Consider the following 15,440-nt stretch of genomic DNA (forward strand, 5'->3'; position numbering starts at 1 on the left):
AAAGAAGGAAAATGATTAGGGTTTGGGGGGTATAGGTTAGTTTATTTTAGGTAAGGAGAGATCTGAACCGTTGATCAAAATGATCAACGACCAGGATCTAACAAGAGCCGGGTCTGGTAAATTTGTTAGGGTCAGACGAGTATTGGGCCTGGGGCTTTTAGGCTGGTTTAGGGGTTAAAATTAGGCTTAGTTGATAGGCTAAGTTTTAAATAAAAAAATGCTATTTGTTAAATACATAATTAATTGCTAAAATAATTTTAAAAAATGGTTAATAAATTATAAAAAATGATTTTAATGCATGAAAATATTTTAGAGTAATTACTTAATATTTAAAAAATATAAAAGGCTATTTTTCTAGTAAAATAATGTAATAATGCATGCATAGGCTATAATTGCAATTGTATCTTAAAAATACAGATATGGCTATTTGTGCAATAATTGAAACTTAATACGAAGCAAAGGATAAATTAAGCCACAAAATTATTAAAATCATTTTGTGATGCAGTTTAACGATTGTTTTATAAAATAAATGCTGGGAGAAATTAGTTAAAAATATTTAAAAATACAGAAATTGTATGAAATATACTAATTAATGCCCACACATAGTTTTGAAAATATTATAGGAAAAATTGGGTATCAACAACCCACTCAAAAATAATCAAATTACAACACAAATACCGAAATTTACCAAACCCGACCCCCGGGCCCACGTCTCGAAATCCAATAAAAATTAAATCAATAAACTCTTTATCCTCTCACGAGTTCATCCATTTCAAAAGTACCAAAATTCGACCACAAATGACCCCTCAAATCCTTAATCAAAGGTCTCCAATCTCAAGCCATAATTTCTTCAATATTTACCCACCAATTTCCACAAATATCAAACCTAATCAACGAAACAACACCATATGAACGAGTTTTATGTTCAAAAATCTTACCTCAATGAAGTTCCCTTGGATTCCCTCTTCAAAATCCCCCCAAAAGCTCCAAAATTGATTTAAAAATGGTGAAGAAAGGCTGAAATTCGCGAAGGATGAAATATATACTTTCTGACCCAGGCTTCTCGCACCTGCAGTCCCTACACCGTATCTGCGGCCAAAGCACCGCATCTGCGGTTTTCACTTAAAATCTCACTTTCGCATCTGCGACCAAACGCCCGAACCTACGTTATCGCAGGTGCGCTCCAGTAGCCGCTTCTGCGGTTCCAGCTGACCTCCCTCTTGGCCTTTTATGCGGCTTGCCTTCTGCTTCTGCGGGCATCGCACCTGCGGCCTCCCAACCGCAGGTGCGATTATGACAGCAACAATAGACTTCAGCTGCCAAACTCAACTCCAAAATCTCCCGTCAACCATCCGAACCCAAGGCCCCCGGGACCTCAACCAAAAGCATGGATAAGTCATATACCACTATCCAAACTTATACCAATCTTCAAAACACCTCAATCAACATCGAATCAACCAAATAACATCAGATTCAAACCTAAGGTTCTAAAAATTTTCCAAATTCCGCTTTTGATAAAAAAACTCTATCAAACCACGTCCGAATGACTTGAAATTTTGCAGACACATCCCAAATGACACAACGGACCTACTGCAACTCCCGGAATTCCATTCCGACCCCTATATAAAAATCTCACCTATCAACCAAAATGTCAAAATTCCAATTTCGCCAATTCAAGCCTAAATCTACTACGGACCTCCAAAACACATTTCGATCACGCTCCTAAGTCCTCAATCACCTCACGAAACTATCTGAACTATCAAAATTCACATACGAGTCCTTTTTCACATAATTCAACACTCGGTTGACTTTTCCAACTTAAGCTTACTCAAAAGAGACTAAGTGTCTCAAACCTTACTAAAACCTCTCCGCACCCGAGCCAACCAACCCGATAACACAGAATACAGCTAAACAAGACAATAAGAAGCAGAAATGGAGAAAACAGAGCGGTAACTCATGAAATGACCGGCCGGGTCGTTACAGTGTAACTGTGTATTAACAATACAAAGATACAAATATTTAAAGACAAATCGATCTTAAGATAGGGAATTATTATATATATTTTTATTTATTACATAACCATCCATACATAACTATTCATCAAATAATAATTCCTTTATTGTTGTTTAGCGCATAAGACTTTTAACATTATGATATATGCATAGCTAGCCTCTGAATAATGATTCCACTAACGTCTTTAAGAACAGAATATAAAATTGTGAAATAAACAAAAAACTGAACCAAACATAATCTTTCTGTAATTATACCCATTTGTTTATTTAAAAAAATAGTACTAACAATTTTGAGTATGAAAAAGAAGAAAATGAAAAAGTAAAAAAAATTATAAAAGAAGGTGACGAGAGGGAGAAAAAAAATAAGCCCCCAAAAATTGGACATCTGCTACCCAACTTGGCAAAGCCTTTAGGAGCCCCTGGGGTTTCTTCTTCAGTTCACTCCGTCTTTCATCTCTCAATTCTCAACTTTTGCCCGTCGCTTATTTTATCCTTCGGCGTCCTCTCTTGCCTTTCTTCAAACAGGTGGGGGACAAACCACAGCGTTCCTCTTTCATTCTTCTTCAGTATTATCCAAACAACTTCCCCCTTTACATTAGCTGCTGTGGAAACCCTAGAACTTATCCTGATTGAATTTTGCCCTAGTCCTCTTCTTCAATTGGCTGATTCTGATGCGTAAATTCATATGATCTGTTGCTTCGAGGTCAGAAGTTTCGATTTGCGGAATCTACAATGGAAAATCAATTACAACTAGCCTTGTTGTCCAGTCCGACGGCGTCGTTCATGACCTTGTTCGACTCGCAGAAGGAACTTCTCCGTAACCAGATTGATCAGCTCGAAAACATCGTTTTACGTCAATGCAACCTCACTGGCGTCAATCCCCTCTCTCAAGAGATGGTTAGTCTTCTTATCTTTATTGTTTTTACAAAATTATTTTATTACTTAATTCTGTTTATGGTAATGTAGGAACTGGCATTGGTTAAGTTGATAGTTCATTAAGTTGTATCTCAATTAGTTAACTTAGATTCGCCTTTACTGTACAAAAATGGTAATGATTTTGTGTTGGTCATAAGCAACATACTTTTTGTGGTTGTACAATTGAAGGATTAAAAATAGTTTGAGACTAGCAGTCTTTATTCAATCTTTTTCTTTTTTGTGTTGAGGACTAGCGTGTCTTTTAGCTTCTGTTTATCCAGAAGGATAGAAAAACACTAGCTACCTGTTGTATTACATTTGCGTTCAGAAAATTTAAGATCTCGGGTGCATGGTAGAAATTTATTTCACAGAAAATATTTTCCTTAGTAAAATTATATTCCTGTGTTTAGTTACCTTGAATTGCGGAAAATATTTTTGCTAAGGAGAAAACTTATAACTTCTGTCACTAATGGGCGAATGTCATTATCTATTATAATTAAATTTAACTATTACTCTATATTATTTGTTTCAATCAGTATGTAGACATTGTTGTCAACTTTTGACACTCAAAGTGCAAAATTTTCCCCTTGACTGATTGCTCATTCATTTTTCTTCCACTGTGCAGGCTGCTGGAGCTCTTTCAATAAAAATTGGTAAGCCCCCATGGCCGAAATTAAATGATGATGCTTTTGTGGTCAAGTTTTAAATTTGATAGACTTGGATCCTTTGAGAATGAAAAAACAGTTGGTCACAGTGACATGTTGATTGGTTACTGTATATTATCTTTTGCATATTGATTATACTACATAACTATGTTTGTTTACGTTTGAAGGTTCTATTTTATTTTATTTGCTTTAGTAATAGTTTACTTTCTTTTTGTTGCCAAGTACATCATTGCGTCATCTACCAGAATTACTTGTCTTGATGTTTAATGGGAACTAGCTTAGTGATCTAAGTGAATTCAGTTGCTACTGTCATAGTTTTCTCTTACAAGGTGATCTTTTTATCCAAATTGCATGTAATATGTCTTTTTGATTATTATCGTAAATGATGATCTTGACTTCTTAAACTTTTGTACGAGCTACTCTGATTCCATTTGCATTCTGATAGTTTAACATCTCCTGTTGCAGGCAAAAGGCCACGAGATCTTCTAAACCCCAAGGCAATAAAGTATATGCAGTCTGTTTTCTCTATCAAAGACTCAATCAACAAGAAGGAAACCCGCGAAATTAGTGCCCTTTTTGGTGTCACAGTCACACAGGTTTGTTCTTTTTCAATTTGAGTAATCCATTCCCCATTCCACCTGGCTATAATCTTGTTTAAACTTCTCTACGTTTCTGAATGTTTGACTATTTCACATTTGATTGGATTCCTTGGCTTAAATTGGGTTAGGATCATAGATCAATAAGAACAGTGGTTTGACTTGTAAATTTTAGTATCTCACATTTGTTTCATGCAATGGTGTGTTGTATTCCTATGCTCATGAGTCATGATTGTTCAAAAGATTATCTTTTTTCTTGGAATCACCCTTTAAACTTCGAAATGAGCACATGTTGGTATATTAGTTGCACCATCTTTCTTGTTTCAGTTTTTCTATTTTGGATATTAGGCACACTATTGCTTTTGAGAAATGAGAACAGCTTGTTATGGAATTATGCGTCTTATTATGTAAAGTATAGCTCCTTAGATATATGTTCCCCTTTTCTTCTTTGCCTTTCTGGCGATAATCGATATGTGTATGGACGGATTCCTTAATCCATTCTGCATAGTCATTCAGTGGCTTTCCTTGGTGCAATTTTAGTTAAACGATGATATAAAATTTGTGCATTCTTTAATTTCATCTTCTGACAACTTACACAGCTTGTTTGAATACCATATCTGCATTTGCAGGTGCGTGACTTTTTTACAGCTCAGCGTACAAGAGTTAGAAAGTTCCTGAGGTTGTCTAGAGAGAAAGCTAGCATATCAAATGCATCTATTGAAGGGCCTTGTCCGATCCCATTGAGTTCTGAATCTGATCCTAGCTCACAAACAGAGCCAGTTCCTCTAGACAGCGTGGCTCCAACCTGTACAGAGGAGGGGCCATCTTGTTCTACACAGGATGAGGTCCTAACTGGCATAGAGGAGACAGATAAACATTTTCTTGATAATATCCTTACTTTAATGAGAAAAGAAGAAACCTTCTCTGGGCAGGTTAAGTTGATGGACTGGATCTTGGAAGTACAAAACCCTTCCGTGCTATTTTGGTACTTGAGAGTTATGATCGTTGAATTTTAGTTATATACTAGTTTACTCCTTTCCCAATATAATTGGTTTTCTTAATAACATATTTGTAGGTTTTTAGCTAAAGGGGGTGTAATGATTTTGGCTACATGGTTGAGTCAAGCAGCTGTCGAAGAACAAACCAGTGTTCTTAATATCATCCTTAAGGTCTATATTCATCCCTTAATTTTAGATCTTTGGCCCATAATATCAACTTTTTCTGCAACAAATTGTTGTTCTAATGGTTGTAGGTACTATGCCATCTTCCGCTACACAAAGCATTTCCCGTACATATGTCGGCTATACTGCAGAGTGTTAATAGACTGCGATTTTATCGGACTCCAGGTGTGTTGTCATCACATACGACTGCGCCTTATTTTATCTTTGGGTATCTTTTTGCTACAAAAGACATTAAAAAATTTGAACTGTTGATCTCCATCTATGTTGCGCGGACTCTCCAAAATGTTGCCGCATCCGTGTCGGATTCTCCAAAAATACACTACTTTTGGAGTATCCGACACGCACCCGGCGACATTTTCGGAGAGTCCGAGCCATGGCTTATACCTATCTGGTAGCTTGGCTGGAAACTTCACATTATTGAGATATTACAGAAGTATCTGAAACTAAGTTGGATATATGGGAATACGTGTCAAATGAAGTCGGCACAACATTTTATACCAACACTGAAGCATCTCTATTGAGCTATTTACTCTGTGAATCATACATTACATAGTGCTGCTCTTAAGAAATATTCCTATAAGGCATGTGATATTAGGACATTACTTGGAAATCACTGTACTGGCACTGTAATCATTTTCATTAGATTATCTCAGATGATTTGTTGTGTTTTTTTGCTGTCAAATGAAGACATTGTTCTGGAAACTACTGCACTGTCTGTACACTCAATTATATATCTCATTGTCTCAGATGATTTTTGGAGTTTTGATGTGTAAAATATTTAAAGGGCCTGATTTGATACTTTAACTGATCATATTCTGAGAGACATTTGGAAAGACTCAGGGAAGAATGGTGTCATCTCTAGGCTACATCAGTAGTTTAAAATTTGCTAGATAAGAACTAAGAAGGCACTAGAATTGATGTGCTTGCAGTTCCTTTTATTTGTTTCAGCCACTCATAATAATTTAGTCTAATATTTAGGTGGAATTTCTACTGTATTTTCATGAGACTTTTGTACTGCACCATATATATACTTTTTTTGGGAAGAGGGGCTGGTTGAGTGTGATGAATCCTCCTTTAGCCCCATCAGTGTTTTGGATCTCATTCATCTGATTTGAAGATCAGATATCTCAAACAGGGCAAGAATTTTGCTTGCAAAATGGAGCAAAATGTTCGCAAAGAGCCAGGCTATGAAGAAACGTAATGGGATTAAATCGGCTAGTGATGTGCAGGATGAGTTGCTATTGCAGCAGAGGTAAACTTTGGTTTGGCCTCAAAGAACTGTTTAACGTTTCTCAGTTATCAACACTTTTATTGTTTGCAGTATTGGTGAAGTTATGGGCGACGAAATATGGAACTCAAAAGCTGAGGACGTCGTAAGTTCATTGATAACTTAAATGAATTTGGTTAAGAAGATTCTGGGTCTTTTATTGGTAATTGTTTTCCTTCCTTTTGGTCTTCTAGGGAGAATCTCACGCAAACCTCTGTGGACCTTCAGAGTATTCGAGGTCTGTGTGTTCTTACTGCCTTGCTCTTTGTAATTGTTGATGAATTTCTGAACACACACCTCTCTTTCAGGAAGTTGGATTCTTCACATCCAGTTAAATTGCTCACAGCATCTTCAGATGACTCTACCAAGAGGCTTAATAAAGGAGCTTTAGCGTCTAGTATCCTTAGATGCCTCTGTGGTTAATTCAGTTTATCAATATTTATGAAAGTATAAGGTCCTCATTTGTCTTGATTGAATGATGGCTCCTCCTTCCATGGACAGTAAACTGTCATCAGCAGAAACTTGGACTTCTCATCTATTTCCATGCTCTAAATAATGAGTATTCAGAAGTTTCAATATGACATATTCATCAAATAGATTCGACCATATTAGAAAATAGCTATGTTTCTTTTCTCTCTTTTTCTGTTTTCTTATCACTTGCACATTGTTGAATGCCTTAGCTACTTCAGAAACTCGAGAGCGAAGAAAAGTTCAGCTAATGGAACAACCAAGCCAAAGAACGACAGGAAGGAGCCTAGCAGTAGGAAGACCCGCAACTGCAACTCAAGGCCGCCCGCTTTCAGCAGATGATATCCAAAAAGCAAAAATGCGTGCTCAGTTTATGCAGAGTAAATATGGGAAAGCTAAAAATGATGAGAGTTCTCGGGTGAAAGCTGAAGCTCCAAATGGAGTTACCACTCCACAAGATGATATCTTGCAGGGAGATCCAAAATTGCTAGGTTGTCCTAAAGATGATGAACATGAAAAGCTTGATAGTGTTGCCTTGAAAGGGTTCAAACAACAGGAAAGTCATCGCAAGTTGAGTTTTGACGTAGAAGAACCTCCATGGAAAAGGTGCAGGAGAATGCAGATCCCTTGGTGCAAACCACCAGGTAAATTTTCTTTTGTTTTTACTGAAAGGCTGTTCTTGCTAACCTGTAGATCTCAGAAAAGGAGGAACATTAGTTTTGTTCTTGATCGGCCGAAAAGAGGAACATTAGTTAATCACTTAATATTCTTAGGCTCTAGGTTTGCTTCCAAATTCGATGAAATCAGATCATAACCAATTTCTATCTTGTCTAATATTACTCTTTACTCAATTTCTACTCCCTTTTTATGAGAAATGGTAAGTTTTATAAAGTCAGCCGCAACTAGAAAGTGCTGAAATATCAAAAAACCAAAAGAAAACCTCATTCTAATCTTACAGGGATTCTAATAGGCTAAATATCGATTCTGCATCATTTTCGAATTCCTCTTTACACCACAAAGAAAACAAAAGTATACGCTTGGTCTTGATTTGCTGGATCGAGCATGCTTTGTCTTCAAAACATCTAGCATTTCTTTCCTTCCATAGGGTCCACCAAATACATGCCAATATGGTATTCCGCCATAATTTTTGTCTTCTATTTCTTTTCCTTAGGGACCAGCATTGTAGCAATTGAGTTGTAGGCATCACCCTTCTAAGCTCCACCATCCGTGGCGGAGCCAAGATTTTTATTAAGGGGTGTCAAAATATAAAAAAGTAAACATTACGAAAAAATCAAGGGGATTCAACATATAATAAATATACATAATTTTTTTTAAACCTACCTACACGATGTATTTTTGTTGCGAAGGGGTGTGGACACCCCTTGCTATAAGGTGGCTCCGCCACTGCCCACCAAATTCAGGAAGATTTGCCAAAGTTGCCCGTCGCATCACAGTGAACAAAAAGGTTTCATTTCCGCAAAGAGCACCTGCTACAAATACGCAAGATGCGATTGCGACATGTCTCCATAGTAGTAGTTAGCAACTCAGCCTTGGTCTTTAACTTATCAAAAAAGGAAAGTTAGCATCGGTATCTAACTTACAAAAAAAAGGAGAAAGAAAAAGAAAAAGAAAAAGTTGGCTTTGGTCTCTAATTATATTTTTCACGGTAGTTGACCTAAAGATGCGCTGGTGTCTCTTGTGATCCATAGATCCGTTACTATAGGAACCATTAGCATGGAAATATGAATGCTTCTTGGTAAAACTAAACTATAGAAGCGTTTCTGAAGCAAACAATTGTTTTTCCATTGTTAAACTAGCAATTGGGAATCTTATGTGTGTGGTTTAGATTTTAATCTTACTAAGCAGCTTTTTCAATTTGGTTTTTGCGTCGTATTTCAAAAATCTCTTGGAAATTATGGGTTTTCTGTGGAGCAGTTGATTGATAAGCGTGCGTTTGCATTGTTAAGGAAATCCTACTTGCAGTTAAGGGCCGACCGGAGGAATATGTTCCTAATTATGCTTAAAATTAAGCAGAGAAGAATAATCAAAGAAAGAAGCAGTGGAGTAAAAGTTAATGGAACTTCGTGGGAGACCCGTCTCGGGAGGGTATCAATCTATTTTCTGATTTTTACAGGCAAAATACATAAGTTACCCCCTAAACTATGGACCAAATCCCTGTTACACACTTTCTGACCACGAAAATCATCTTATACACTCAACCTTTCCTGAGTGTGCCTAATACACCTTTTTTTTCTTGACTAATTTTTCAAAATATGTGTAAAGTCACGCACTAATAAGATTGTGACACATGTTATTATTCTTTTAAAAATTAAAATATGTAAAATTACAATTATACCCTTTACCATCTTTCCCCTTGCATCTCTTTCTCTTCGGCGGCGACAACAACCAGACCTCTGCCATCTAATTCAAACAAAAACTAGAAGCCCCAATCAAATGCTCCTAGCTTCTAATTTCTAAATATTTTCGAGATACAAAATTCGAGTACCAAATATTGGAATCTTTTGCAAAAAACTTATTAAGATGTGATCCAAACGCCAAAAACAATTAGTTGTACTAGAATATTGGTTCTTCTTAAGCAAGCCTACAACCCTCTCCAATGGTATATAATGGTAAGTGGGTTCCTTCATGGTTGCCCCCAACAGGTGTAAGGAGAAAAAGGAAGAGAAGAGAAAAAGGTGCTTCAATGGTGATGGTATGATGATTTTTCGACAGGTGCGTGTTGATTGATTTTAGGATGGTGGAGAAGTTATGGAGCATCAATGGTGGACGATGGAGAGGTCTGGATGGGCTCTCGACGGGCAGGTGGTGGATTAGTTTAGAAAAATAAAAAAGAAAGAAACTAAAAAAAAGGAAAGAAAAAAAGAAATTTTATTGTAATCGTTGGATAAATTTCACTAAATCTGAACCGTTTAAATAAAATATCAGACATATAATTTTTTAATGTTCAGATGCCTCATTTTGTTTGTAAAACACGCGCTAGCCACGTAGGCAAAGAGGTGTGTATTAGACACACTCTGGAGATGTTGAGTGTGTAAGATGATTTTCGTGGTCAGAAAGTGTGTAACAGAGATTTGGTCCAAAGTTCAGGGGGTAACTTATGTATTTTGCCATTTTTACATGATATTTACTTATAACTGCATATAGTGTGATTTCATAAATTATCAGATTGAGGCAAGAACACTATAAATTAAGGTAGGAGTATGCTGTATCACCTAATCTTTTATATTTTGACCTTTCGTTGGCATAAACTTTTTACAATAGGCTCGATCACTAGGTGCAGATTACACTATTTTTTTCCCTGTTTTTGGTTGTTTTAAAGTTGTGGAAAATGCTCTATACCAAAAAAATAAAAGCAAATCATTGTCCACATCAAAGGCTCATTTAAGGCGCGTTTAAGCCATGAAACTCAGAAAAGCTAAGGGAAAGCACTTCGCCTCACTTGAGCTGCCCTTCAATGTAGGCAAGGCACCAAGACGTGCCCCTTATTGCCCATAAGTTGTATCTTGAATGGAGCAATACTAGACTACAAATATAATTGCAAATAAGTGCATTAGTTGTTAAAGGAAAACAATATGAATGAATTTATTATTTTTTTCTTGAATTACATATATATTTTTATTTTTTCTTGCCTTGCGCCTTTTTTAACTAAAGCCCACACTTAAATTGTGCTTTGCGCTGAAAGCCTCAATTGACCTAGAGCGCTCTTTAGTGCTTTTCGCCTTTGACAACACTGATACCCTTTCCCAGTTAAAATTATTACTCGCGTCTAATTAGATCTACACATTATTATCAGCCCATATCATAACTAGCCATGGTTCTGAAAATTCTTATTACCACAGGGTGTTTTATCTATCAGAATTTTTGTTTTGGTCAAATGCTGAATTTAGTTTGACATGAAACATTGATGAAGCCAAATGTGTGTTACTATTTTTTCAAGTGTTCAATTTCGTATTTATTTTCTGACAAAAATGCCGTGTTTGGCATGATGATTTAATCAAGAAAAGCGTTTTCTACTGTTTAAGTACCTTTGGACAAAAGCTTATGCAAGATGGAGTCATTTTTCTTTACAAATATTCTAACGCTTACTCCTTATCGCTTACTCCTTATCGCTTCAATTAACAGTTCGACATTATTTTAATATCTAATTATCAAAAATATTATCAAAACACTATTCTCTTATCTTATCCTGCACATTGCATGATTACCATATGTCATTTTTATTTTGCACAAAACCTTGGAAATGATCGAGAAAATGATGACCAGTTGTAAAACATTTTCCGCAAAATATGTTTTTCATGGATTGTCTGTAAAAACTGCACCTTTGAAATGACTTCTTTTAAAGGCGTGAACAATAGTTGTCTGCTCTTCCAATAGCTGCCTAGATGTTGTCAAGTGACTGTTCACTTTCATCAGTTCCTGCTACCCAAAATATCAATTAGTGAGTGAAGATTTTGGGATGAGAAAATTCTATATGTAATTCATTGAGAAGCTTGACATTTTATTTTATCTTTTTAATACTTTCTATTGGTTGGTTTGATAGCAAAAGATCATATTAGAGGCTACAAAGGGTGGTGTCTCTATACAAAAAGAAAATTCGATAGCAGGATATGTGGGATTTGTTGAACTGCAGAGAATGACTAACCCCATCCACTTCTCTCCCTGGGAGGCAGTTTACGGGACTAAACAAGAGGGAAAAAAGGGTTGCCGCAGATATAAGATCTTTCTTATGGTTAAACAGAGTGCAGATTTGTAAGATATAATATTTGGACTGTCAGTTCCTTATCCTCCGTAACCCCAAAGAAAGCATAGCACATCTTAGCAAAATAAAAGGTGTTAGATAAGCTCATTAACGAAAGCAACATCCAGTGCTGCTTGTAGATGCACATTTCGGAAGGCCAAATGCAATCCATCTTTTGCATATATAAGCAGGAATGCCAACATTCAGCAAGGTTTTAAGTAGTACTTACTGCCGCATATGATTCCAAGAAGCCAAATCTAAGTTTGAAGCTTAACAAACTTAAATAAGTGCAGCTATATAACTTGTCGTTTTTACTTGAGCTCCAAATTTGTGGACAGGGAAAGTAATTAAGCGTTTCAAATGTTAATTAGTGGTGCGGACATGGCTTTCATTTTAATGTTGGATTGTAATATGATTTATATTTTGTCCCTTTTTTTTTCGGACACCAGGTAGTGTTGGAAAGTAGTGTCTCTTTTATTTATTTGGCTCAAGGTCGTTACCACTTCACCATGTGCCGTTGGGGTCCAATTATCCAACATTAAAAAGGAGATTGGCATTCAGTGTAATTCTGGCCCTTCTTCCCCCCTCCCTCCCTCATTTTACGGCTCAATATGTATAGGAAACCCAGGATGGATTCCAGGATGGAAGAGTGTCATGCTCGTCCTCTTCATGTTGAGGATCAAAACTAGCTCTGACTTTGATCGTCAGTTTTGTTACTTTTCTGTAGTCTTATGTGTCCTTGCAAATAACTATTAGAACAACATTTCCAAGTGATAGATTTGACTCGTCAACAGCTGCTAGTATCTTGTTTGGGAGATAATGTACCAACACAAAACTAGGATTTCTCATAAGTTAATGGCCTGCCTTATTCTGCAATTAGCCTTTTCCAACCTTTTTTGTTTGATGCAGAGGTGAAGATGAGTGATGCATGGAAGGTTTGTGATGGGGGTGAGAGCAAAGAAGTTGACATTCAGAATAACAGAATCCGTCGAGAGAGGGAAACCATTTACAGGACAGTCCAGGAAATTCCGTTGAACCCCAAGGAACCTTGGGACCGTGAAATGGACCCTGATGACACATTAACCACAGAAATTCCAATTGAGCAATTACCAGACGCTGAAGGTGCTGAAACAGTTGTTTTGCGGCCGGAGGACGAAGAAACTGAAGCTGCATCAGCCAGTACGTCAAATGGCATTGCAACTACAGCGGAACCAGATGTAGAGTTGCTTGCCGTACTGCTAAAAAATCCAGAGTTGGTTTATGCCTTGACGTCTGGCCAAGCTGGAAACTTGTCCAGTGAGGAAACTGTGAAGCTGCTTGATATGATCAAAGCAAATGGGATGAATTCACTGAGCAGTGTAACAGATTTAGGAAGAACTGCTGAGAAGAAAGTTGAAGTTTCTCTTCCATCCCCTACTCCTTCCAGTGATCCTGGAACGGTGCGTTAGTTAGTCACATTTTGTACCACTTCTACGTTTTATGGAATTTGGGCGGGCCTTCTTTTCTTGCATTGCCTCCTCTCTCTCTCTCTATTTTTACTTGCGGACATGCATAACGGCAAGAGTTTCTTCTTCATCTTCTTTGTTTCTTTTTCATCTTCTTTTCTGCTTCACTTTATCCAACCCATTTGAGGTTTATTGGTCGGTTTTCAACTAAACGATGTTATGCGAAATAAACTAAATTACTAAAACAATTATGCATTCAAATAAAGCCCTGCAGATTACGGTGATAAATCCGAAGCTGCCCTTTTTATCCGGACCAAAAAAGGATGTTCTGTTTATCATGATACTACAAAAAATAATGGAGGCTTTAATATCACCAATTAATGCTTTTCATCTTAGTGCTTTCTTGCCATCTTAGTGCTTTTCTGAAACAGTCTTCTAATTTTTTCTTCTTCTTTCGTGCAGAGCGGATCGATGCAGGGCTTTGCTAAAAATCCTTTCTCGCAGAGAAGTTTAATGGCGGTTCCGGAAGCAAATGGTGCAACCCAGCTTGCAGTTTTGGTCCGTTCACAAGAAAAGCTTCAAACTAGCAGCTCAATATATCCGCAGAGTACATCCAGCACAATGTTAGCACCACAGCAGTTGCCGATAGCCCCACAATTGGCCCAACAACTATCACTGCTTCAAGCAGCTGCAGGATCTTTTGGGAAAGATCATCGACTGTCTCCATTAAATCCTAATCTAAACCAGACTGTCCTAGCAAATCCTATGCATTCACAATTATCTGCCTCAGAACCAGCAGTAAATAGAAATAATTACTCTCCCTTTGGTTTGACGGAATACAATCTACACAGTGCCACTGCATCAGCAGCAACCACAAGAATCCAGGGCCAAACATCTGGTAATATTAGATCCTCGCCAATGCCTATAGCTAATGTACAAGAAAGAACTATAAGCCTACATATGCCTCAAATGGCAGTATCACATACACCACCAAGGCCACAGCTACAAACACAGCCACGACCTGGCTACGCACCTGAACATATGTGGGGAACTATGTCGGGTTCTACTCTAAATCGGGGTTATCAAGAAAATTCGATCCCAAACCATTATAATACACGTCTTGCCGGGCATGGAGAACCTGGACTACAACAGGCTGCATGGAGAGGAAACTATGTGGAGGAGGCTGGATTTGAGTCTTGGAGTCCTGATAATAGTCCTGTTAGGCGTCAAGAACAACTAGGAAGATGGAATCACTCAGAACCTAGGATGAATATGAGAGAAAACTACAGATCGGATTGGTCTACATTGCGAAATCCCAGTTATTATTCTGGTTACCATGGTCCTGACGATGGTGGAAATAGAAGGTGGGGTGACAGGAGAAGATAACCCTCAAACGGCTGACCATTTAATTCTTTTGACAAGAGTGATATTTGTTAGTGTTTAGAATAGAATAGGATGTTTTCAAGAGGGGATTTGCAACGTGAGATGGTTGTAAACCTGTTATGTCAGCATGTTACCTCACTTTATTCTGTTTCCCAATTGATACCTTTAGAGTGCCTGTCAACAGCAAAAAGAAGAAAAGAAATTTAGCTCACTTGTAGTCATCCTAGTACATTGGTTAGAAGTAAAAATTATTTGCTAATTGAATTTTTTTTTTCTTCATGAAAAGGATCTTTTGAAAAAGAAATTAATCCTGGCCAAGGGTTTATTGTGTCTTGATTGAGTGGACTACTTTTGATAGCTTGTTGTACAAAACCTTCATCTTTTCAACCAGTGGTTAGAAAAGTTAGTAATTGCTTTACACCTGATGCTATATATCGGACTATATGAAATTCAAAATAATCAGTAGTTATTATACTACTATTAGTACGTAGTTGTCATTGGCAAAAGAAAATGAAGCAATTTTTATTTGGGCTTTCCTTTTTATCGTTCATGGTCGGAGTTAGGCTTAATAACGTGTCAAAGGAACAACTTGAAAATTTTAGGACAATTTAAGTTACGCTTGTTAAATTTTAGCTGCAGCTTCGTGAATTTACTTTTACATTTCATAATCTATATACAAATTACAAAAACAAGAGGGTTTTTTATTGAATTTAAGACGAGAAGAATTTTTTTTGGTGATTACAAACGAT

General features: G+C 37.1%; 1 protein-coding gene across 1 annotated transcript; it reads left to right on the plus strand.

Annotated features, from left to right (window-relative positions):
- The first annotated feature begins 2,375 nt into the window (after positions 1–2,375).
- On the plus strand, positions 2,376–15,023 carry LOC107774174 (homeobox protein LUMINIDEPENDENS). Its single transcript, XM_016593652.2, has 13 exons — positions 2,376–2,909; positions 3,553–3,580; positions 4,058–4,188; positions 4,818–5,173; positions 5,264–5,357; positions 5,441–5,534; positions 6,492–6,621; positions 6,691–6,742; positions 6,831–6,874; positions 6,945–7,033; positions 7,326–7,748; positions 12,773–13,302; positions 13,771–15,023. Exons 1-13 carry the CDS (start codon positions 2,745–2,747, stop codon positions 14,692–14,694), a joined length of 3,060 nt encoding a protein of 1,019 aa, XP_016449138.2. The 5' UTR covers positions 2,376–2,744; the 3' UTR covers positions 14,695–15,023.
- The last annotated feature ends 417 nt before the right edge of the window (positions 15,024–15,440 follow it).

The sequence above is a fragment of the Nicotiana tabacum genome, chromosome 22 (assembly GCF_000715075.1).
Source record: "Nicotiana tabacum cultivar K326 chromosome 22, ASM71507v2, whole genome shotgun sequence".
NCBI lineage: Eukaryota > Viridiplantae > Streptophyta > Magnoliopsida > Solanales > Solanaceae > Nicotiana > Nicotiana tabacum.

Excerpts from the sequence above, each read along its gene's own strand:
- LOC107774174 (XM_016593652.2), top strand. The coding sequence starts at position 2,745 with ATGGAAAATCAATTACAACTAGCCTTGTTGTCCAGTCCGACGGCGTCG. Across the intron at positions 6,875-6,944 it reads GGACCTTCAGAGTATTCGAG|GAAGTTGGATTCTTCACATC; the intron begins GTCTGTGTGTTC and ends CCTCTCTTTCAG. Across the intron at positions 7,749-12,772 it reads CCCTTGGTGCAAACCACCAG|AGGTGAAGATGAGTGATGCA; the intron begins GTAAATTTTCTT and ends TGTTTGATGCAG.